This window comes from Lycium barbarum, chromosome 1 (genome assembly GCF_019175385.1).
Source record: "Lycium barbarum isolate Lr01 chromosome 1, ASM1917538v2, whole genome shotgun sequence".
NCBI lineage: Eukaryota > Viridiplantae > Streptophyta > Magnoliopsida > Solanales > Solanaceae > Lycium > Lycium barbarum.
The window spans coordinates 157,830,523-157,855,314 of record NC_083337.1 but is presented as its reverse complement, the minus strand read 5'-3'; the positions used below and the strand labels follow the sequence as shown (position 1 = coordinate 157,855,314).

Genomic DNA, 24,792 nt, shown 5'->3' with positions numbered 1-24,792 from the left:
ATGTATTCGTTCACCTTTCCAAGCAAAGGGCAAAACTTAAAGACCACAAATATGAGGGGCAAAATTTAAAGACCACAAATTTGAAGAGCAAAATTTAAAGACCTCCCCCAAAAGAAGGGCAATCCGCGCAAAAAAATGTTCTGCGAATTGCCCTAAAACATGCCGAAAGGGCCCAAGCCCAACCACAAATTTTTGAAGATATTGCATGGTTTTTCTTCAAATGGGTGGGTCTTTATTTTTTATCGTTCAAAATCGAACTTATGCTTAGTGGGGCATCAGTTTTTTAAGGCGCAGAACATAACTTGTGGGATATTATAATGCAAAAACATAAATTTATGTTCGGAGGAGAAATTGTTTGGCTTGAGGAACAAAAATTAAAGATTAGCACAAAATAGGGACAAAAGTGCTAATGACCCAAAGGTGGAATAAAATTGTGTGCGTCCCTTTTATAGAATTAGTAACTTTTATGTAGTGAAGTTTATCCATATATAGCAAATCTAATGTGGAACACAGAATAGGATTAGATGAAATTGCACCTTCGGGTGTGGCTGAGTTGGTTTGAGGGGAGGCTTCCCTAAGGGAGGTCGCGGGATCGAACCACCCCTAATGCCTTCTCAGTCGAGCCTGTCGTACAGGGCTTGCCTAGTGCGGTTTACATCCTCTGTGGGGTTTGCAGGCTATTTCACAGTGGGGGGTTTACCCAGTGCGCACACAGTGCTCACCACAGAGTGCTCACCCGAAGGGCAGAGGCTGTGGCAGAGGGTGTAGCGGCTGCGGGTTTTCCTGGAGTTTCCAAAAAAAAAAAAAAAAAGGATTAGATGAAATTACCTTAATTAGTTAAATAACACTGACATATACATATAAGGTAAACTTTCTGTTTTTTTAACTCTATATACCAGCTCTACCAGAGCTGTGAGTGGGATTGGAAGAATTCCGAGGCTAATGAAAAATCATTCAAAAAAATTAGATACTAATGCATCTGAAACAAGAGGGGGGGAGGGGGGGGGGGGGGGGGGGAAGAAAACGCAAAGGAAATCGAAGCTCGTTATGCTAATATTTATTAATAGTAACACTGAAAAGGAAAATATATAAATTTTCCCGGAAACTTATCTCAAAAAGTAATTTACACTTCAATTTTACGCACAAACGGATTCAAAATTTATTTTCAGAGATTCTTCCCACCGATCTCATTACACTTTTGAGAACATGAGTTCATAATCTGAATTTATAATATATTTTTTTTTAGTGATTTTCACATATATTTCTTATTTTGTCGAAAAGGCTGGAGTCATGTGAACCCAATACTTATGTTCTTCATTCCTTACACTTTAGTGCCTTCATTTATCTCATATTCTTATTTAGTTGCTTTAACTTAATTTTGAGTCCGTTTGGCTTAGTTTATAAGTTGCTGAAGCTGTTTTCAGCTTTTTTGAGTGTTTGGCTGGTCAGTTTATAAGCCATTTTGTGCTTAAAATAAGTCCAAAAAAATAATTGGGCTCGTTTGGCTTAGCTTATCTAAAGTAGCTTATAAGCAAAAAAAAAATAAGTTGGGCTACCCCAATTTTTTTTTTTTTTTGGCTTATAAGCTGCTTTTTTTAAGCCCATCCAAACAGGCTTTTGTGTCTTTTATAAGCTTTCAAGAAAATGACTGTACTTTGCCACATTACCATGCAGGAGGATCTTGGTTACAATTGCGATAAGAATAGGGGATAAAGAGACGCCATAAAGTTAAGAGTTGTAAATGACTTTTCGAGATAAATTTAAGAGGTAATATAAGTATTTTTTTGCAATTTAAAATGAACAGGTCACGTTTACTATGTCACATGTGAATGTCTTCTTGTTAAGAGAGAATACAGTACATTGCAACATCAAGAAATTAAGTTAACCATGCAATGCAATTTGATTTTGGCCAAAAAATTTTAGGTTACAAAAATTCACATGATGCAGAATTGCAGACCATTTGTTGAGATAGTTAGCAGATATGAGATATTTAGTCATTAAATACCATCAATTTGAGATAGTTAGCAGATATGAAAATATGAAAATTCTATAGACCTTTGCTAGATTTTCGATTGGATACATACAAGTATATAATCCCTTTTCGCAAGAGCATCTAACTAAAGTATATCAAATAGAAACTAAGAGAATGGGAAAAACAGTTTTCCCTCTCTCACCAGCCACAACAATATATATTATGATGAAAGGCCAAATAATTCAAGACTTGTGTAAAAGCTCAGTTATTCTGTGGAGGGTGTGTTTTTGGCATGTGATAATCAGCACTGAAAGCCAATAAACTACCTCTATTGACCTGCACACTTCTGCCAGTAGTACTCAATTTACTTTGCATTCTTAACTTACCCTTCCCTTTATGGTTAAAATTTCCAACAGAAAATGTTGCACTTGCAACTGAATTCTTGGAATTTTCCTTAGTCATGATGCTTTCCAATCTTTTTCTTCCTCCAATTCTGCCACCGGCTGCAATTACTTCAATAGATGCTGGGACATGACCATAAGAAACTAATTCCTGGAATTTCAATTACAACCCCTTAATTCAGTTTTTCACACTCTCATTTGCAAAAACAAGGTCTCACATGAGTATAATTAATCTTGAAATGTGACGAATTATAGTGAATTAAAGGATTGACAACAACAAGGGCACATTTTTACCTTCTCTCCTGACTTGGCAATGCGATTTCCAGCTTCATCGACCCCAAATTTTTGTTCAACTGCATGCAGAAGGGAGTGTATATATATTAAAGAGCTATACATTGAAATTTCTCAAGAAGGAAACTTTTTATTGAATTAAGATATTATATAGAAATATTGAATTGGGAAAACAAAAGGGATGATTATTACCTTGGTCATGAGTAGTATGAGCAACAGTATCTTTGACGGATAGCAAAATGAAAATCACAACAAGCATAAAGCTGTTAAAACTTAAGGACAACATTCTTGGCCTTTTTCTTTTGTTAAGTGTATGTTTGTCTATCAGTCTGCAAAAAAGAAGAGGAAACACATGAAAAGAAACTTGGAGATTTATAGAAAGCCCAAAGTCCGAAACTTAGTCAAATCTTGGGTTCACTACAACTAACTTTTTCTTGATTAAAAAAAGGTTTCGGGTACAAGAAGCACCTGGGGAAATTCAAAGACTGATTAGAAATAGATCAATATTCATAGTACTAATAGTTAAAAGAGACAGAGGATGGTTTTATTGCAAAATATAAACTAACCTCATAAGCTGGATAGAAAATGGAGATAACTAATTACTATAGAAAACTACGAAACAACACATTACAAGGCGATTTTTATAGGTGCCAAGGCAAGAAACAGTTCTATAGACACTAATTAAATGCATTCACATCCACTGTGAATTTGGTAACATAAAAGTCATACTTACATAATACAAATAGGATAACTTAGAAGACAAATGAACCTAAATACTTTAGCATTTAAGGTTTGGTTAACATTTCAACATTCCCCTTAAAGTTAAATAATGTCTTTGTATATTCTTCAATTGCTTTTGATAATTTTCTTTTTCAGCATCCTTTTTTGCATACGCGTTATTGTGTATATCTTCCACTTTTGCCTTGAAAAATAATCCTTGCAAGAAAACTATGTTGGTGATTTCGACTTAGTACCACTTAACTTGTTGTAATGAAATTAGACTCTTCAAAATATCATATGGCACAAAGATGACAGAGTTGTGACATAAACATGAAGCATGCACAAGTACTAACTGAAAAGACAAATGAACCTAGCTAACTAAAACATTTTAGTATAATTACTAATATTTCCAGCAGATTTTTCAGGGCTAATTAGAATTCCCAATGTTAGGTAAAAAGAGCTACAATTGCATGGAAGGGCTGATACTACAACTGTTTTCCTATTGTCTGCTGCCATGCATGTAACCTATATATCTAGCTCAGTTCGTCTGTTGGATAGGATTACGTAGAGGCAACAAGTTCTTAATTTAGATTTTAGAGTTTAATTTCTACACATTGATAGTGTATATAAAATTAGTAAAATTCTTTCTATTATCATTCAACTGCAGTCGAACATTTTTAGTAATTTTTCGTGAAAAACATACATATATAAATAACTATAGATAGTTAGAAATTCTATTTATTCCGCTAAAATAAAAGAATCCAAAGATTACTAGCTAGAATAGCGATAATTATGCTTTACATTGACTATTCATCGGCACCTTTAAGTTATATGTAGAGACTAAAAAAATGATAATTAAAGTATTACGCTGCAAGATAAAATGAAAGTAGGTATATTTCAAGAATATAAAATTTATGATTTAGCACATGTATACGTTCATGGTCAATCCCAGTCAAAGAACTACGTCCGATCCTTATACATTAAGCGTGTGACTTTTGTTATTAGAACATGATAAGCGGACTCTCTCACGTAGCCCTCTTTCAAAGCCAAAAGAATGTTTAGTATGATATTTCCTCCAATAGTGTAATAATTTTTAAACATTTTCGATGTAATTTAACTAGTTATCATTTAGTTCTAGTTTCTCAATCAAATAAAGTTACCTGAAATTATTTTTTACGTTATCTGATTGTGTAATATTTTTACACTGTTGATGCATAAAACTTAAACTCTAATATATATTTTTACTCTAAAATATACTTAATTTATTAGGTAAAGCAAGCATGGTGATTAACGGACATATTTTTGAAACATTGGTAAAAGGAGGAGAAGGAGAAGAACATGGGCAAGTGGTAAACTGCCTAGAATCACTCAATCTATATCATGTTACTCTAATTGATAAAATAACCCTTCTAATAGCATTGCAGTTTAGGATTTAACAAACAAGTCCACAACACGAGGGCTCGGTCTTTCACTTTTTTCATTTTATCACTTGGTGATTAATTTTGAAGCTTAATTAAATTAATAATTATTGGCGATCACTATGAAATGTGGCAAAAGGAGTCAGACCTTACAGCTGAAAGTACTTTTACCGAGGATGATGAAGTCTTCAAATTAGTCGAATGTGGTACTAGGTGGACTATGCCCTAAAAGTACATTAAATTAAATAGACAAAAGCGTCGACATCAAATTGTGAAATTTGCTTCTTGTCGGGAGAGGAATTAAATTGGTTTTCTGAAACGAGCTACGTGGCCTCATTAATTTCCTAGCTCAATAAAAACACAAGTGCAAAGGTGCCTTGTATTTTCAAACTTACTGAATTTACTATATTTAGTATACTTCATTTGCAACACTGGGCGTAACAGTTCTGTATTTCTTTCGTAGAATGGTTGAACGAAATGATCCTCAAACAAATTAGTAGGCGTTTGGATAATGTAATATCTTGCTGAAGCTGAAAAGGAGAGTTGGAATTGATAAAGAGCATTCGAAAGTTGAGGTCAAATATATTAGGCATGAACTTTAGTTCATACAAAATAGTTTCTCAAAATTGAAGATTTGTGAATGAAAACTAATATTTCACTTTGTTACCTACTCAAACTCAAATCAATATTTTAATATTTTACTTGTACTTGCAATTACTGAAATTTAGTATTCCCTATGTTCCAAAATGTTTGTCTAGTTTTGACTTGACACAGAATTTAGGAAAGTAGAGAAGACTTTTGAATCTTGTAGTCGTTCACTAAAGATATGTAGAATGTACCAAAGTGTCCTTTACTCTTGTGGTCTTAAACATATCATGTGAAAAGTTGAAATCAAAGAGTTATCAAAAAAGGAAAGAGACATTTTTTTTCAAACAGACTAAAAAGGAAAGTAAGACAAACATTTGAAACGGAGGTAGCAGTATTTAAACTACAGAGTAATAGTTTAGTATTTAATGGCCAAAGTTGGGAGACTGAAAATGGACATATCTTCCAAGTCCACAACTATCATTTGCTATGCATTTCTCTGGAATTGAGTGTACGGAAACTGAAGCTACTATACTGAGAGTTTTGGGATTCTACTTGGGATGTCTTGCAATTTTGAGTCTTGGCCCCGCCAACTTGTTGCTATTTCAAATTCTTGGGTTTTCGAAAAGTAGAAGACTTGTTTGCCTTTTTCCGGACACAAGGACACATGAAACCAACAAAACTCAAATTAAAAACAAAACGGTCAATCACATGATTCATGTTTACCTTTTCTAAATAATGGTGGTTTGTGCATCAGTACATTGCCAAATAACTCTACTCGTCAAGTTTAAATACTCTCATGAGAAGAAATCACCTATGAAGTATATCTATTGTCGTCATATTTCATCATTGTTATCTAGTCAGATGACACAATTGAGAGAGAAGAAAAAAAGAAGAAGCAGAAGAAGCAGAAGAAGAAAGTGGGTCACAAATAAGTAATGACTAATACGTCGGCACAAAATGGAGTAGTTGATGGACTATTGATTCTGGCCAAAAATAACTGTTCAATAAACTGATCAAAGCTTCAGGATGAAGCATGAACTTAAAATCCCTAAACTTTTGAATGACTTTCATAATTTCAAATGTTTGTTGGATTGCTTGGATCCTCTTACTGAATTCAATTAGAAGACAACATTGTCCCATATACTAGGTAATGTGCTTAAAAGGACATTGACTCGCTGCTGCTATCATCATCAGAATTAGCGGGGTCTGCATGAGACTGGTAGCCAGGAAACCTGAGGCAAATTAATAAAGAAAAAAAAAATTAGAAAAAGGCCATCAAAATATAGCTAGTGAGGCAATACAAAATCTGCCAGATTAAAACATGCAATATATTTTCTCATATACCTGCTCACTTTTGTGGTTTCTCCATCTTTAGTCTTTTTGACACCTGAAAACAATTGACAGCAAACTCAATCAAGTCATACCACGGACAACAACAACAACAACATACCCACTATAATCTCATCAGGTGGGGTCTAGGGAGGATAGAGTGTACGCAGACTTTACCCCTACCTTTTGACGGGTAGAAAGGTTGTTTCCGATAGACCCCGGCTCAAGGAGAGATGAAAACGCATCAATAATAATAAGCCGTAATAGCAGCAAGATAATAGGACAACGCAGTAAAAGAAACAATCACATAGTGCTAGTGATGAGAACAAGCAATCCAAAGCAGTATAGAATAAGAGATATGCGAATGCTAGAATCAAAATACAGGAAAGTGACGGAAATAATACTGGACCAACAAAAAAGACAAGTCATACCACTTAATTTTGTCAATTTTTATTCGATTCCCTCCAGTTTAGTAAGGCCCAAATAAAAACATATAGTCCGTTTATCTCTTTCAATGTACCCTTTAAATGGAAGCACACAAGTTTGTTTTTGGGAAATAACTCATACGTACCGCCCACGCATCTAGTTTGCAGCTGATATAGCCCATTATATCATCGGTGTATAGATAATGTATATGTCTGTATAGCTATATATAGAGATTAAATATATATAATGTATATGTTTTGTAAAATCATGTATAAACACATGAAACCAACTCAAGTTGTAGCTGAGTATTATCAACATATATCTGCCTAAAAGAATAAAAACTTTCATAATCATTTAAAGTACTTCCAAAACAACAATAATTTGAAATTTCTTTTTTTACCAAAAGAGAGATCAATAGCATAAGGGGTTCTGACCAAAAAAAAAAAAAAAACCACAATCGGAACCTCTTAGTCACTGTTTTATCCTCACAAGTGATAACTTTAGGTAAAATTAAGGTTGTGCCATAGATCTACGAAGGGATCCTTTTTGAAAAATGAAGAGGAAAATTTGAGTTATTGGTGATGGAGATGACGAAAGAATATAATTTTGGGAGGGAGGGAGAGAGAGTGTAAAATAGATGTATGAAAATGAAAGATGATATCCTTTTCATCACTTGTATTCGTCTTTCTCTCCGACGATTGCATGTCTCTCAATTCGCTTGAAAATTCAAAACCAATGGGCAGAATAACCCTAAAGGGTTCCCACATGCAGATGATGATTTTCAATTGCTCATCCATGGAGAAACCAAAAATGGAAGATGAAATTGCCCTTGATTTCAAAATTCAATTCAAGGAAAATCGGCAGAAGGCTTTAATTTGCCTAATTTTGACAGATTAGGTAATACAGCTTGGCACATACTAGATTTTTTGTTGTATTCTCTCACCTCCATTTCCTCTGTAAACCTTATCACATGTAGATAGAGTTCTCACCTCCATTTTCTGCCCCTCTCTCCCCTTCTCATGAAACCATGGGCTAAGTGAAGCATATGATATATACAAAGAAAGAAAACCAATACAAAAGAAGTTTCAAATTGACTGAAGATCTAATGGCGTGACTCTTCTAAACCTTGCATTTCCCAAAATTGCTGCTTCTTCTTCTTCTTCTTCTCTGAATTTAGAAAAAATATGGAGGATGGAGATGACTGGATAGCCCCTGACAAGCTTCGATTTCGTTTTAATGGCGGTGTTGTAATGGCGGTTGTTGGTTCTTGAACAAGCTTCGATTTCGTTTTAACGGTGGTTGTTGGTAACAACGATGTTTTCGTAGATCTAGTGGTGTCAGTGTCAGATCTGGACAGAAACAGTCAGATCTGATCGGAAGTTGTTGTATTCACAAATACAGCGATTGTATTCACTTTTTTGAGCTTTTTTTGTCAAATTTTTCGATTGTATTCATTTTTTTGGGATGTATTTGTTGGCATAAGCCTTGTTGTTGTTGTTGTAAAATTTCCGGCAAATCTGGCCGGAACTAATGGTTAGTGTTGTTGTATTCATGAATAAGACGATTGTATTCATTTTTTTTGAGCTTTTTTTTGTTAATATTTTAGATTGTATTCATTTTTTTAGGATGTATTTGTTAATTTTTGGAGTATCTATGTTTTTATGTATTCAGTTTTACTCGATGTATTCATGAATACAATGAGCCCGTTTATGAATACAGATAGTCATTTCATGAATACAGTGAAAAAAGAAAAAAAAATCGCTATATTCATGAATAAAGTGAAAATAAAATGTATACAGCGGAAAAAAAATGAATACAGCGAAAAAAAATAGCTGTGCCAAGTAAATATTGAAAATGTAGCTATGACAAATTTTAAACCCCCAAAATGTAGTCATTTATGTAAAATCCCTTACTTAAAATGATTATGAAAGTTTTTATTCTTTTAAGCAGATACATTATATATACACTGATATATTCAGCTGTAACTTGAGTTGGTTTCATGTGTTTATAAATGACTATACAAAGCATACACATTATATATATATTTAAGGCTTAATGCATATGCAGCCCCCTGAACTTATCCCTTTTTTCCATTTTGGCACCTTAACTAAGTGTTGTTCCTATTGAACCCCTGAACTCGTCCTCAAGTGTATCTATCAAATACAAGCTGACTTACATAGTATTCTATCTTCAATGTTGCAACATGTTAATATATATTCTAATTTAATTATGCCATCTTTTAGCTAAGATTAGCAGCAATTGAGAGGGAAAAGAAGAGTAAGCTCTTAATTAAGCTGGCAGTGGAAGAGTAGAATCTGCAGAAACCGACACATTCATGACCTAAAGAATAGCTTATCACACGTCTAAAATACTACTTCACCTTCATTACCATAATTTAATTTTTGTTTCTAATAAAAATCAGATTTAGAGGGTTTGATAGACACACTTGAGAACGAGTTCAGGGGTTCAATAGGAACAACACTTAGTTGAGGTGCCAAAATGGGGAAAAAAAAAGACAAGTTTAGGAGGCCGCATATGCATTAAGCCTATATTTAATGTTTATATACAACTATACAGAAAAAATACATTATCTATACACCGTTGATACAGTGGGCTACATCGGCTGCAAACTAGATGCATGGATCACATAGCTACACAGAACATATATATTATCTATACATCGATAATACAATGGGCTACATTGGCTGAAAATTAAATATGTGGACCGTATATAAGAGTTATTTCCCCTATTTTTATTTACTTAACCAAATTTGCTGTGTGAAATAAAATGTTTACACTCTTCGGAAGGAAATAGATATGTATTAGTTTACTTGGAACAAAAAATATACATTTCAGATTTTCAGTCATATAATATTAAATTTTATTTGTTGAGTGTGTTTAGCTGTCTTCATCTTCGAGCCATCAAATTCTAGTAATTTGTTTACTTTAGGTCTCACTTGACAAAGTGTATTTTTTCTTTTTTAGCTGCGTCTTCGTTATAAAATATATGATTTTCACCTTATTTGTGTCCTTTAATATCTTTGGACATGTACTGCCTTATTGTTTCTTCTTTTCTCCCTTTTAATTTTTTAGAGATTAAATTATTTTAATGACATTCCAATGTCTACATTGTGCTGAATTGTTTTGGCATTGTTCAGGGACAAAATTGGCCACTTCTTTGTTGTTTTGGAGCAACCGTTAGCAGGAAGAGTAATTTTAAGCTATTTGGCTAGTTGGAGAGCATTTTTGAGCCAAAAATGTAACAGAGGGTAAAGCTGACCTATTTCAAATAGTTTAGGAATATTTTTGGCCCTTTTCCCTTTAGAAAATAACGATGCTAGTTGTGCAATCGGCAAGGATGAATTGAAATTTCTAGGAAAAAGTTAAGATTCATTACATGTTAATATAGGTATATCTAAGACCACTTATTAAGAGAACAGCAAAATAAACGGAAAGAAATTCTAAGATAAATATTAGTAGTATTTTGGATGTTGCTTCCTCTTGGCACTATGTAATGGAGTTTCACCTGTAGAAATTGACTTGCTACTGCTACCGTCACCAAAATTAGCAGGGTCTGCATAGGACTGGTAACCAGGAAACCTGAGGTGGGGGAAACAAAGTTAAGACAAAAACAAAATAAAAAACAAAAAGAAGAAGAAAAGGGACTGCCAAAAACAGCTAGTGAGACAACACAAAATGTGCCAGATTAAAACTATTTTCTCATATACCTGCTCATTTTTGTGGTTTCTCCATCTTTGGTCATTTTTTCTTCAAATATGTTTCCTGTAAACAATTAACAGCATACTCAATCATGTCAAAGTAATGAATTACTGCTGCTATTAAGGAAGGAAAAGGTAAGACTGACTTCCAACAGAAAACAATTGTTAGCCTATCAATACTACTACTACTACAACAACATACCCTGTGTAATCCCACAAGTGGGGTCTTGGGGGGGGGGGGGGGTAAGATGTACGCAGACCTTACCTCTACCTTTATGGGATAGAGAGGTTGCTTCCGATAGACCCTCGGCTCAAAAGAAATGTAGCCCATGCAGAAACGACGGAAAGAAAAAGGGACAGCAAAATAGCAAATGTAATTGTTAGCCTATCAATGCCAACCTGAAATGACCTAAAATTAGCAACATAATAGAGGTAGTAGACTCAGCAAACTGTTGGAAAAGCAATTACTTATCACTACATGTTGATTCTCAATCAGAAAGAGGTTCACTATACAGGCCTTAGGTGATTACTTTATTACTGTTGCAAGGCTGTAAAACAGATCCCAAGTGTTAAGCATGCACTTCCTAATGCCCTTAACCATCATGTGTATTGACATACAAATGCAATTATCAACCCACAGTGCACATCAACAAAAAGATAACCCTTCTGTTCTAATACTTATAAAAGACACGCTAACCGCATTCTAAAGAAGTATTTACCTCCAAATATAGTCTTGTCTGAGAAGTACTTGGACATTAAATATCTTCTGCCCTCAACTGCATACCTCTGAAACTTCCCAGCCTGTTCCCTCTCCAACTTCTGAATACTTTCCTTCGCCAACTTCTCAATACTTTCCCTCTCCAACTTCTCAATCTGTTGCTTCTCCATGTGGCTACATGATGAGACAAAAAAGAAGTTAGGACCTCTCTTGAGTTCATAATATGATCAGACATCTAGAAGACTTGTATTAGAACAACTTAAGATGAGTGCTGTAGCAAGATATTAAAGACTTGTAACATAACAGGAAACTGACAAGAGGTGATTAATGCATACCAGAAGTTTCTTTTTTGTCAGGACAGATAAGTATCAATTTTACATCTTCTCATGGCCCATGGAAGCAAATTTGAATGATGAAAGATAATTGATCAATGTCTCTATTACCTCAATACATCATCGTGTTCCCAGCAGGCCAATTGCTGTCACAAGCTTATCTAATGCAACTGGACACCAAATCAGCAGTACCAATTGACCTTTCCTTTTTGGAAAGAATTAGAAATTTAATTCCCTTTTATGATTTCATCTTTTGGCGGCATTCTTATTAGCTTACCTCCAGTCCAACCCATCGGAAGAAGGGGGTGGGGGGAAGGAGGGAATTGGTTAAAATTGTTGTACATTAACTCCAGAATTGCAAAGAGGCCTTTATTATACATTTATATGAGATAAAATTAGACATCGCAAAGCTTTAACTTGAAAAACCAGGCGAAGACTTAAAGGGGATAGGCCGAAATGGATAAAATACATGAAACCTACACAAGGAAGACAAAGCTACAGAACTAATCTAGAATCACAAAAGTAGCAGCAAAAATATACAGGAAAAAAAATAGAAGATAACAAGATCAATCAGGCAGATAAAAATTTTACACACACATTTAATAAAGACCAAAAAAGGACTTAAATCAGTTCATAAAACTGAAAGCTGGTACTAACCTAGGTATCTTGCAAGAGTGCGGCGACACGAACAATGAAGTGAAACCTAATGTCTTAACCCTCTATCCTTATATACACACACACACACACGTGGATATTAGCAAGTCGGGTTATATTAGTAAATTCCAACTTTATAGAGATCGTGGAAATAAAGTAGGAAAGAATATCAATGTCTGAGCATTTGGAAGTTGGAACAACAACTATGGGTTTTCTAGAGAATTTTGAGTACTGAAGCCAGCTCAGCAGTTCAGACTTTCCAACTGAAGGGCCCAAACAAAGATTCCCTTCTCACTGAGCCCACCAAGAGCCCAGTCCAGAGAAATTCAAACTGTGCGCTGCCATAGCATAGTCAGGAAACGAGGAGCAAGATGGATCTACGAGGAAATTCAAATAACAATAAATTGACCATGTCATATACGTTGGAGCTGGAGGACCGTTATTCAACTGTTTAAAGAAGCGGTCATAAGATCACAGATAGTATCAACTAGAAATGACGAAAAAACACTCTTCATTAAGTAAAGAACTCTGCAGCTGCCAGAACGGAGAAGATAAATTCTTTTTTATTTATTTATAGGATGAACAAAATCCAACTAAGGATGATAAAACATAAACACTTATATGATGATACAAATTAATGGCGACTTATTAAATATTGTCATACAAAAGTGTATTTACCAGGAGATAGAACAACTTATACAAGATTGTATTAACAGGCAGTAATTGTAACAATCTGGCTATAGCTAGTAGCCCAAACAACTTGCTGATTCTTGTTTCCTCACCAAACATACACATCTAATTTCATTCTGTAAATATTCCAAAATTGGAGCAGTATAACATTATTCCCCTGTCAAAACTTTTATCTCCTTGTTAGACCTGATCGTAGGATTTTATCAACCGGTGATGAATTACACTTCTGGCTGAAAGCACATTCTAACAGCCACTATGAAAACTTGAGACCACCCACCATCCACAAGCCAAGAAAATTTGTTGGGTTCATTCTAGCTTACAAGCTTAAACCCAAGTCTTTCAAGTGGTTGAGAACCTAAAGCCTCAAAACCAACAGCAACAACAACATACCTAGTGTAATCCCATTAGTGGGGTCTGAGAGGGTAGAGTGTACGCAGACCTTACCCCTATCTTGGGAGGTAGAGAGGTTGTTTCCAATAGCACTCAACTCAAAGGAAAAACATTTCAAAGCAAGTCGAAAAAGAAATAGCGGGAGTGAAAAAGCCATGACAAAATACTATAGAAAGCATGTCAAAGCATTCTGAGGAATAATAGCTACAACAAATATACGGTAATAGAAGTACAAGAAACAATGGATAGTGACAAAAATCGAAGGACAAGAAACTGCCAGAGTAAAGCTACGACTACTAGTATGGAAGGATAAGCGAGACAATGCTCTACTACGGTACTACCTACTAACCTTCTACCCTAATTCGTCTCCTCCACAACCCCCTATCTAAGGTCATGTCCTCGGTAGGCTGAAATTGCGCCATATCGTGTCTAATCACCTCTCCCCGATCCTTTTTCGGCATACCTCTACCTCTCCTAAACCATCCATAGCCAACCTCTCACACCTCCGCACTGGGGCATCCGTGCATCTCCTCTTCACATGCCCGCACCCTAAAGCCTCAAAACCAACTCGTAGTTATTTCTATTTTATGAGCCATAGAGTATAACAATGATAGTAGAAGATTTCCATACAAGAATTACACAGAAAGGTAAATACGCAAATAGGTAAATGTTAAGACATATGGAATGGTTCTACACTTCATTTATTATTTCAACTGTAAAACAGAGGAAATATCTTTGTGCTTCCCAGCTTTGCTACAAGAGGCACTTTCCAAAATTCCATCCACGTACAGCTCTCTTCTACTACTCTCGTGCAATTGCTCTAATACCAAATAACCGTGATTGGGTCCTGAGAACATCTATTTTAAGGATTCACCAAGCACTTTAATCCCAAATCACAAAATGCTTCCCTTAGTATGTATGCGTCACCATTTAGATTTTGGAGTAACTGTAACACATAACTAACATTTCCAATAGATTTAACTTCCAATTGCTACAGAATTACTAACTATTACCATACTTGTTTATGTCTGATTGTGGCACATGATGTGCTAAACCTTTCTTCCTAAGCCAAAAGTACTTTAGAATGGGCTCCAAAAGATTCACAAAGAATACCTAAGAGGCCATGCATACTCTCCTGGAAACTTTCTTTGTTCTTGATTAAACTTTTCGAAGTTTGGATTTTGTCTGAGCAGATAGCTTATGATCTAAACTACTTGACTGGAGTTCAAGTACTGAAAGATGTGACTTCATTAGAAAGAAGGAATTTTTCTAGTAGGTAAAAAAGTAACTCTATTCAATAGACACTCTGTTCTTCAAGCAGACTTTGTTTCTAATTGTCCTTTAATTCCACAACCCCAAACAAAGCAGTAGCAAGAGAATCTCGCAAAAGTAACACCAATTTATTTCATACAAAAAGCATAAAGCAACCAATGAATCTCTTCATTAAGGCCCATACAGACAACAAATCACAACAAAGAAGTGACATAAAAACGTTGCGCTGGATGATCACATAATCAGAGGCAGATGAAGGATTTATGTTTTATGGGTTCAACATTTAAGGTTGTTACCATTGAACGTAATAACAACAACAACAACAACAACGTACCCAGTGAGTCCCACAATGTGGGGTATGGGGAGGGTAGATTGTACGCAGACCTTACCCCTACCATAGGTAGGGAGGCTATTTCCGGAAGACCCTCGGCTCAAGAAAAAACATAGGAAAGGTTAGATATGAGTAAACAATTCAAAGCAATTATGAAAATGAAAACAACGAAAGTGAATAAGCCATGATAAACCATTCTGTGCAAACAGAAACTCGCACAAATCAAGGGGCAAGAAACTAAAGATCAATGCAACTACTCGCAAGAAAGGATAAACGCGACTACCTACTAGCCTTCTACCCTAATCTGAGTCCTCCATACCCTCCCATCTAAGGTCATGTCCTCGGTAAGCTGAAGATGCGCCATGTCCTGTCTAATCACCTCTCCCAATACTTCTTCGACCTACCTCTACCTCTTCTGAAACCGTCCATAGCCAGCCTCTCGCACCTCCGCACAGGGGCATTTGTGTCTCTCCGCATCACATGCCCAAACCATCTTAGCCTCGCTTCCCGCATCTTGTCCTCCACCGAGGCTACTCCTACCTTATCTCGGATAACTTCATTCCTAATCCTATCGCTCCTCGTGTTCCCACACATCCATCGCAGCATTCTCATTTCCGCCACTTTCATCTTCTGATAGCATTGAACGTAATATATCTTTAAAATTATGGATTCGTACATACTATTTATTGCAATTTCAGGGAATTTTTATACATAATTTATGCATCACGCCAAAAGTAATGGGTTCAAATGAACCCCGTACCAAAAGGCTACATCTGCCTCTGCACATAATAAACACGGCGTATCACAGCAGTTAAAAAAACAAACATAAAACCTAACTATGCATTCACTCAAGAGGATCGCTAACCACACTTTCCTTGTAATCTTCAAGAACAGTGACGCTCGAGACCTCCTATAGAAAAAACAAGTAAAGCGAATATAGAAAAATATGAAGACAAATGGCTTAACGTGTATACCCTCCATCCCAATTTATATGACACTTCCTATTTTTAAATGGCTCAGAACTTCTGGCAGTATTTCATTTTACACTACTATTTTAACAACTTTCTGATATTCACTCTCAATATAAGATGAATTAATAAACTGACAAGTCCCAATCATATTTTCCAACTTGGCAGCTACTTGAACAACACTATTATCAACAACACCATTGAGAACATGAAACTAGCAAGCTGACAGCTTTTGTGAATACTTTGGAACCAAAAATTGGCTAGCAATGGATAAGCTTATAAGAACAAACGTCTAAATTTTAAAGTTTGATATACTAATAATATTTTTCTGTTTCTTCCTAAATGTTATATGTTCACTTATACTAATACAATATAGAAAAATAAGAGGACAAACAGTTTAACATGTACACTCTCCATCCCAATTTATAGGATACACTTTCTATATTCATCAAACTGTTTAAATTTTAATGTTTGATATACTAGTATGTTTCTCTTTCAAACTAGAAAAATTCCATTTGTTTTATATGTTCACTTATAGTAATAGAATATGTGGGTTAAGTTTAACACAAATGCGGAAAGAGTAAAATTACAGAGAGGGAAACGACATAGTATTAATAAAGATTTGCAGGGTAAGCGAGAGAAACCTGATCACCTTGAGGCGTACGAGGGTAAACCATTGAAATGCCAATGGTTGCACTCAATACTACACAAAGGACTAAATATTAGCTCCCACTGAACAATATGTTGTTTGCATAATTGTGTTCTATTCTAAGGCCAATGACACGTGTGGTTTTTTTTTTTTTTTTTTTTTGTGGGTTGATTTCAAAAGATTATGTGAGTATGATGGCGTCGGAGTAGTACTGTTATGATTCCCACGTATGTATTCGCCGGACAGAAAACCAAAATTGGAGAGGGGTAAAAGTGAAAATAACCAACATATATATTTTATTTTATTTTTACTAATAAGGTAAAGATTGGGTTCTGATGTTCGAAGTTCGGCCATTTGCACTTATGTCCCTATGCTGGTCTTTAATTTTTGTACCTCATAACAAATAATTTTTTCTCGGGGCATAAATCTATATTTTCGTATCATAATAATATCTCACAAGTTATGCCTGCCCGTTAGAAATAAGTTCGATTTTGAAGGGCATAAACTAAAAGGCAGACTAATTGAAAGGCATAAACTAAAAGGCAGACTAATTGAAAGGCATGTTAGGCTAAACGGTTCAAAGATACACTTAATATGGTGTGACATTGTTCGCTTTGGTCCAAGCCCGTACGGTTTTTCCTAAAAGACTTCACACCATTAAGAGTATCTAATACCTTATAAGTAGCTCTTTTTTCTTTCAGCTACCAATGTGGTACTTTGTTCGCACACCCAACAGGGCAAACCGTGCAATTTCTTCTCAAAGTTGGACCCGTTCGGCCATGAGAATTTTTCACTTTTTTTCATAAATTTTTTCACTTTTTTTTAAAATCAGCGTTTGGCAATGAAAATTTCAAATAATTTGAAAAACAACTAAAACTCTGTTTTCACTTTTTCCACTTTCAATACATTCAAAGAACAAATATTCTTTCCAAAAACTATAATCAAACACAACTCTTTTCAACTCCTACTTCAAAATTTTAAATGAAGTGAAAAATATTTGATTTTCATGGCCAAACGTCTACCAAGTCTCTAGAGCCCAACAACGTCTGGGCTGGGAATGGAATTCCGATGAGCAATAATGTCCTGTCTAGGGGTCAAACTGAGGGCGTCAAGTCCAACTGAGTTTACTATTATATCGTGTCGCGCTACTTCCAAATAGAGCTAGCTCAACCGAGCTTATTACAATACGAAGCTGAGCTCGAGCCGAGTTCAAGAAAACTATGTTAGAGTATAACCGAGCTATCTCAATCGGCTCTTTTATGTTTAGTTTTTACGTTGACTATTAGAAAAAATTACTAGTTCATAAAAATAAACTAATTGATTTTCAAAAAATATATAAGTATTAGTATTAGTTTAGATGAGGTTAACTTAATATTGAACATAAAATAAAACTTTAAAGGAAGATAAAGCAACAACAAAATTGACTTTAATGGTGTGTATTAAAAGTTTAATTACATCGACTTAATTCAAGAAGTGCAAGATAACATGTTTATTAGTGGTAATTATTAACTACTTAATTAATTGGTGTATTATTAATTTACGTAGAAACTAAGTTTAATGGGTGATTGCGTTTTAAAGTAATCATACATGACTAAAGCAAGCAACCTGAGCCAAGGCCGTTTAATTGAGCTTGAGCTTCATCGAGCCAAGATTTAACCTAGCTTTAACCGAGTAGAACGATCTCTCATGCAGGCATTTACCTTTTCCCCTAATTTTTTCGAATAATATTTGGTTAGTTTATGCCAAAGGGTGTGATCCAGTAACCAACGAAGTGAAATGATAAAATATCACAGACAAAAGTTCAATTTTAATTTAACGGAAAAGAAAAGAAAGTTTAATAATTTTTGTTTATCTTCCTAAACTTTGGTAGGCAGATTTGCCTATACATATGTAGGCGAAATTAGATTAAAAATGTCCTACAAAATAGTGAAATTTTTTACTATGTGCCTCACACAACTGACATTAGTTGTGTGAGGCTCCTTTTTGTGAGACAAAAAATAGACCCACATCTTACACTAATGGGTCCACAAATTTTAGGTTCGTTTTTTCTGTCTCACAAAACTAAAGTCAGTGGGACTTTGTGGATTAACAGTTGAGATCTGTGTCACATGATGACATGGGTAGTGAATGATGCAGTCACTGATCCTTCCAGCTTCAATCTTTGTGTATTCTTTAACAAGTTCCGCTGCTTCCTACACTAATGCAAGCTCTCGCTTATTTCCCCACTAGAATTATCGAAACCTTTAAGAATTGCTAGTACCTTATTTAACTGTTATTTCCTAAATTAGCACTTTACAAACCTGATTGACTATTGACAGTTGTCCGTGACACTATAATTCTTTATTTCCTTTTTCTCCTTGGTTAAACCTTTTGCCAGCTTAAATTCTTGTCACTGTGACGAGGGGAATGAGATTAAAAGAGTAATCAATGAATCAACAACTAATCATGCATGTCACTTTTGTTATCTTACATCTAAAGAACGTTCAAAAGAGGATCAATCAAAAAGAAGAAGAAGCAGCAGTTATATGGTACGGTTAATTTATATAATATACCAAAAGAACAGCCAATTAAAGTCCGTATGGATTAGGCTGATTAGCTGAATTTATGTAGCTTTTGAGCATCAAAGTGGTGAAAAACACTTTTAATTAAGGGTCAGAACTAATATTTTTGAATAAGAAGTTACGTGTTTACGTGTTTTGAGTTTAAAGTTTTGAATTCTTTAAAACTATGTGTTCTAAACTTAATGTTTATACTACTTTCCAGAAATTTTTATATTAACATGTACGAGTACATTTTATGATCTATGCTAAAGATTATATAGGCACTATATATCTATCTGCCTCTGTTTGCAGATGAGGAAGTTAATATGTACCTTATCCTTTGCTGCAACAGTGACAATCACGTTTTCCAGCTGTTGACAGGTTGGGAGCATTTTGTAACTCGAATTTAGAGAAGCCTTAGGGGTCGTTTGGTAGATAGATGAAATTATCCCGGGATTACACAATCACGTTTTCCAGCTGTTGACAGGTTGGGAGCATTTTGTAACTCGAATTTAGAGAAGCCTTAGGTGTCGTTTGGTAGATAGTTGAAATTTTCCCGGGATTATAATCCCGGGACTAATTTATCCCAGTATAAGTGGGATAGGAAGGTATAAGCTGGGATATCCCAGCACTATTTTTTGTACCATGTTTGATACAAGATAAATTTATACCTTCTACCAAACATGATATAAAAATTAGTGTCGGGATATCCCAGCTTATAACTTCTACCAAACGACCCCTTAGTATTTACTTTTACATTCAATTCACATACATGCGTGATGTTCATGAGCTAGCTAGCACTGTGTATTAATTGGTTGCTTTTTTTTTTTTTTTTGGTGCCTTAGTCTTTCACTTGAACCACTTGTCCGTTCATGCATTATCAAGGGTGGAGCTAGTGTGTACTTTACGGGTTCAGTCAAATACATTAACTGTGAGTCAAATTATTTAAATCCAGTGACTTCTGTACAAATTATTAATTTAGTACCTAGTATTGTAAAAGAACTAAAATTCTGAACTCATAAACTTCAAATTCTGACTCCGTCTCTATATATTATAGCTTAACGAAGAATAAAAATTGTGGAATATTTGATTTAACCTCCTTTACTTCATTTTGCATGCGCCATTGACTAGATTTTCACCTACTATTATGTACTTTAGGATTAAGACCTTTTATAGCTCTTGTCTGTTGAATTGCTGAAAATTTTCAACTAGTGACGTTGAACATGTTGTCCGTTCATGCATTATCAAGGGTGGAGCTAGTGTGTACTTTACGGGTTCAGTCAAACACATTAACTGTGAGTCAAATTATTTAAATCCAGTGACATTTGTACAAATTATTAATTTAGTACCTAGTATTGTAAAAGAACTAAAATTCTGAACTCATAAACTTCAAATTCTGACTCCGTCTCTATATATTATAGCTTAACGAAGAATAAAAATTGTGGAATATTTGATTTAACCTCCTTTACTTCATTTTGCATGCGCCGTTGACTAGATTTTCACCTACTATTATGTATTTTAGGATTAAGACCTTTTATAGCTCTTGTCTGTTGAATTGCTGAAAATTTTCAACTAGTGACGTTGAACATGTTAATGAAAATTCAGACAAAATCTTGCTTAGATATTAAGGTTTCCCATGTATTTATTGAGCAAGGTTCAGCTAACCTAGAAGTTGTATTGATGTCATACTCCCCTCTTCACTTTTTCCAAATTCCCCATGAGTCAAATAAACTTTGACTAGAATTTTGAAATATAGTTTTTATCATTTTTGTATTAGAGAAGTGCAAGTTATAGTACTCCTAGGATTTTCCGTTCAAAATTCGGAATATCTAAATGTGAACTTAAAAAGTAAAATGTTTTAGCTTATAGTGTTAAAATAAATAGGAGGACATCAGTACGTAGTAATGTTAGTTTCAGATTCGTAGTAATGTTAGCTTCATATTCGTCTCAAATGGTACAGTTAAGTTGATCAAGGGCGTCATATATAGAAGGACATTCATAAGTAGGAAGGCATAAGGAACATTTACAAAGAATAAGCCAGTCTCTTCTCTATAGGCATCAGTTTTTTCTTTTGTGGGAGTTGGGACTGTTAGTAGTACCACATTGGTGGATTGTATGACAATTTGTCTTTGGTCTTACACTGTTAGCTTTCGGAATTAAAGTTGTATCCGAGGTTCATTTTTTATCATGGTATCACAGCTATGCCCATCCACTTCTTGTTTCACCCAACAATATTGAATCCCCATATAATATATGTGTCCACGCGCTAGTTTTCAGGCCTAGGCATGTAGGGGTGTTAGCAATCCTATGTCGGTGGGTGGGTGACAATATGTCTTCTTATAGCCTCGTGGACAATTCTCACCTCTTGATCTAACTTTTAGAGTTGAATGTTTGAATTTAAGTTATATATACGTTAAGTCGTTGACAGTGTAGGAAAATTATACTATAGACAAATTTACGGTGGCACATTAGTTGTCATTTTCTTATCAAGTTAACAATCAATGGTTATCATAGAGTTTTATCTGAAATCACCTATTAAGTGACCAGATTAAATAAATGTATTTCTACATTCAATGCATAAAGTTTAAGCTCTATGCATTTTACGACAGTAACATGGCACATTTTGAATTATAGAGTCAATTGTGTGGATGATAATATTAATGCACTTCTTTAAAGCCAACTGAATACATGTTTGATGATTGACCCTTTTACATCGGATGTTTGTACCAGCATAAGGACAGCAAAATAAAAAAGAACGTGCTTATTGCTAGTACTTGAAAATATCCTGATAATTTTTGCGTGCTCTAACAAAGAAGAAATCAAAGAAAGATACACTGTAGTAGTACTAATACTATCTAAAGTGAGAATTACTAAGTTAGAGGTACTAACTTTTACTTCCCTTTGCCCATCCAAATACTCTTCCTAACCTTATTACCACCACCATTGGAGGCACCTTTAGTTCCTTTTGTAGCAAACATAGACTCTTTCACCTTACCTTGATCATTCTTGTACCCATTCTTCACTGAATTTTTGGCTTTATTATTAGTAAAGCTGCAATCTTTTGCCTTACCCTTTTCCTTTGGATTCTTGTAATGAACCATAGCTACACCACCACTCTTCCCATTTCTTGAAAAGTGACTTGGCCCTGAAGATGCATCAGAAGCCATTGAATCATCAGTGTCACCATCCTCATCATCGTCTCGATTAATCGCTTCTTTGTTATTATGATCTTCAAATTCATCAAAATCCCCATTGTATTCCAGCTCACCATCACCCTCACCATTGGAAGGAGAACCAATGTACATTGTCCAGCCAGATTCACTGCTGTTACATTCTTCAGCTTCTCCAAAGAATTGGGAATTAGAATCCATCAATTCGCCAGAAACAGACTAAGTGAGAAAATGGTAATAGCAATTTCAAAGAATGAAGATCAGTGCATTAGATGAGCTAAAAGACAGAATAGTACTGGAGTTTGTGATGTTGAAAAAAGGCGAAAGATATTGGGGTGAAAACAAATATTAATAACATGTGTTTTTTTTCTGCGCAGACCAATACAATTCTCCCACAAAGAAAAGAACGTGCCAGACTTATACTTTTGAAAGCAACACCAAACCCCCGTATTTAATTTTTGTTCTCCCTTTTTTCAATAGCTGGAATTAAATTTTACCACCTGGACATATGTACATAGCCATTATTTCCCGACTTTACATCACCCACAGGGACAGGTAGAAGCTGTCAAAGATATTGATAGAGAAACCTGTCTTATTAAAAGGAACGGTGTGACAGATGTGATCCTTTTATCTTTAATTAAATATTTTAGTTTTGAACAGTAAAAATGAAGCAACTCCTAGTAAGAAGCGTTTCCTCTTTGGTGGGTAACACTGTACGAATTAAGATTGGTCGGCTCGGTAGGTTTCGAATAAAAATGCATAAATAAAAAAAAGACACGAAACACACCACAACAAGTGTGGTGGAATGGATATAAACAAGATGTTCCGAGTTAAAGCCTTGAAAATGGAGAAACTCATTGCAAGTGTTGTGACATACACTGCACGAATTCAAATTAGTCGAATGACCAAGGTTTGGATAAGAATGCATAAAGGGAAAAAAAGGCCCCAAATTTTACCTTAAGAGTAAATATGAAAGGACAGAATTGGGGCTGCTCTATCTTAGGGTCATGGGGTTTAATAGGTGAAGAGGAGATATAAATCTTTATTACTGTGAATTCTGAATATGACTCATTAATAAGAAACTGTATACTTTGAATGCAAAATACAGAGGAGGTGCACAGCCTTTATGTGCTAGTGAGAATAATGTATACTCCCCACAAGCCTCATTTATTTTTCACTGCTTGATTTCTAATGTCATGTCAAATTAAACAAAAGGCATGCGAGTAAATGAAAATTCAGCTTTTCTTCTGTGAAATTCTAGGAGAAGCCAACTACAAATCTAGGAGAAGCCAACTGGAGTTGTCTTCTATTACTAGTCTTCTCAGCAAGCAGTGAAGATTTGTGCCAAGGGGACAAATATAAGTTTTAGTTAACTTCTTTCTTTTTCTTTTTGATATATAGCCTGTATGGATGGGCTTAAAAAAAGCAGCTTATAAGCTGTTTTTTTAAAGTTAAGCTAAACGAGCCAACTTATTATTTTGGGCTTATTTTAAGAACAAAATGACTTATAAGCTGGCCAGCCAAACACTTAGAAAAGTTGAAAATAGCTTATAGCCAAACGGGCTCATAATCATTCGGTATCAAAATTTTACTAACTCAATTAATCTTGATTCGCGCTGTGAATGGCACGTTAGAAGAGGAAGAGCTCCATACTAGGAGTTTTCATATCCAGGTTCAAGCCGAGCGGGTTCGGACGAACTAAATAACTTTACTTAGACCCTATATTTGTATATATGTATTAATTTTTAATTGCAAACCCAATAACTAAAATGAGGTATGGGGTAAGTAGCAAGTTCAGAGGTCATAAATTTCAATCGTGGCTTCGCCTTTGAACAAAACCTCTAGTTAAGATTGGAGGGATCCCACCATACCCGTTGATAGTTAATCAACTTATTTCTCTCTTTATTAATTTATTATTTCTATTTTCTTTGGACTTTTCTTCTATAATTTTCCCAAAACCTTGTTCATGCCATGCACCACAATTATACTTCTAAAACCTTTTTACTTTTCTTTTTAATTACATGCAAGTACATGTTACTGTTTATCTATTTCCAGTTGTGGTATTGACAGATGGCAATCTTGGATGGTGATCTGGACAAATGGTTAGATCTATAATTTAAAAACATTAGTACTACTACTTATTATCAAAATCTCTTTTGTTGCTATTCATGTTACGTGGGGAAGTCCTAGTTTTTTGGCTTTTTTTGAGGTGTC

The 24,792-nt window shown here is 34.9% G+C and overlaps 3 protein-coding genes across 8 annotated transcripts; all 3 read right to left on the bottom strand.

The window, feature by feature from the left end:
* Positions 1–2,029: 2,029 nt before the first annotated feature.
* On the bottom strand, positions 2,030–3,376 carry LOC132623884 (uncharacterized). Of its 2 annotated transcripts, none has more exons than XM_060338725.1 (4): positions 3,231–3,376; positions 2,857–2,993; positions 2,668–2,726; positions 2,030–2,524 (listed from the first exon to the last, which is right to left on the bottom strand). In XM_060338725.1, exons 1-4 carry the CDS (start codon positions 3,233–3,235, stop codon positions 2,234–2,236), a joined length of 492 nt encoding a protein of 163 aa, XP_060194708.1. In that variant the 5' UTR covers positions 3,236–3,376; the 3' UTR covers positions 2,030–2,233. The 2 variants fall into 2 exon arrangements, with proteins under 2 accessions (XP_060194708.1, XP_060194775.1); XM_060338792.1 differs by lacking the exon at positions 3,231–3,376 and adding an exon at positions 3,093–3,184.
* Positions 3,377–6,319: 2,943 nt separating this feature from the next.
* On the bottom strand, positions 6,320–17,107 carry LOC132600159 (uncharacterized). 5 transcript variants are annotated; one of them, XM_060313270.1, is made up of 6 exons: positions 16,872–17,107; positions 11,584–11,756; positions 10,874–10,928; positions 10,672–10,745; positions 6,735–6,777; positions 6,320–6,622 (listed from the first exon to the last, which is right to left on the bottom strand). In XM_060313270.1, exons 2-6 carry the CDS (start codon positions 11,750–11,752, stop codon positions 6,547–6,549), a joined length of 417 nt encoding a protein of 138 aa, XP_060169253.1. In that variant the 5' UTR covers positions 11,753–11,756; positions 16,872–17,107; the 3' UTR covers positions 6,320–6,546. The 5 variants fall into 5 exon arrangements, with proteins under 5 accessions (XP_060169253.1, XP_060169250.1, XP_060169244.1 ...); XM_060313267.1 differs by having other exon boundaries at positions 16,864–17,106; XM_060313261.1 differs by lacking the exon at positions 16,872–17,107 and adding an exon at positions 12,572–12,761.
* A 4,947-nt stretch (positions 17,108–22,054) lies between these two features.
* Positions 22,055–22,940, bottom strand: LOC132623791 (protein SOB FIVE-LIKE 4-like). Its single transcript, XM_060338635.1, has one exon. It carries the CDS (start codon positions 22,777–22,779, stop codon positions 22,300–22,302), a length of 480 nt encoding a protein of 159 aa, XP_060194618.1. The 5' UTR covers positions 22,780–22,940; the 3' UTR covers positions 22,055–22,299.
* Between the last annotated feature and the right edge of the window lie 1,852 nt (positions 22,941–24,792).

What these genes read in the sequence shown, in the direction of transcription:
- LOC132623884 (XM_060338725.1), bottom strand. An exon ending in TCATACTACTCATGACCAAG is followed by an intron (nt 2,727 to 2,856) that starts GTAATAATCATC and finishes TTCTGCATGCAG; the next exon opens with TTGAACAAAAATTTGGGGTC. An exon ending in TTGCCAAGTCAGGAGAGAAG is followed by an intron (nt 2,525 to 2,667) that starts GTAAAAATGTGC and finishes TTGAAATTCCAG; the next exon opens with GAATTAGTTTCTTATGGTCA.
- LOC132623791 (XM_060338635.1), bottom strand. Translation starts at nt 22,779, where the DNA reads ATGGATTCTAATTCCCAATTCTTTGGAGAAGCTGAAGAATGTAACAGC.
- LOC132600159 (XM_060313270.1), bottom strand. Translation starts at nt 11,752, where the DNA reads ATGGAGAAGCAACAGATTGAGAAGTTGGAGAGGGAAAGTATTGAGAAG. An exon ending in GAAACCACAAAAATGAGCAG is followed by an intron (nt 10,746 to 10,873) that starts GTATATGAGAAA and finishes CCCCCACCTCAG; the next exon opens with GTTTCCTGGTTACCAGTCCT. An exon ending in GAAACCACAAAAGTGAGCAG is followed by an intron (nt 6,623 to 6,734) that starts GTATATGAGAAA and finishes AATTTGCCTCAG; the next exon opens with GTTTCCTGGCTACCAGTCTC.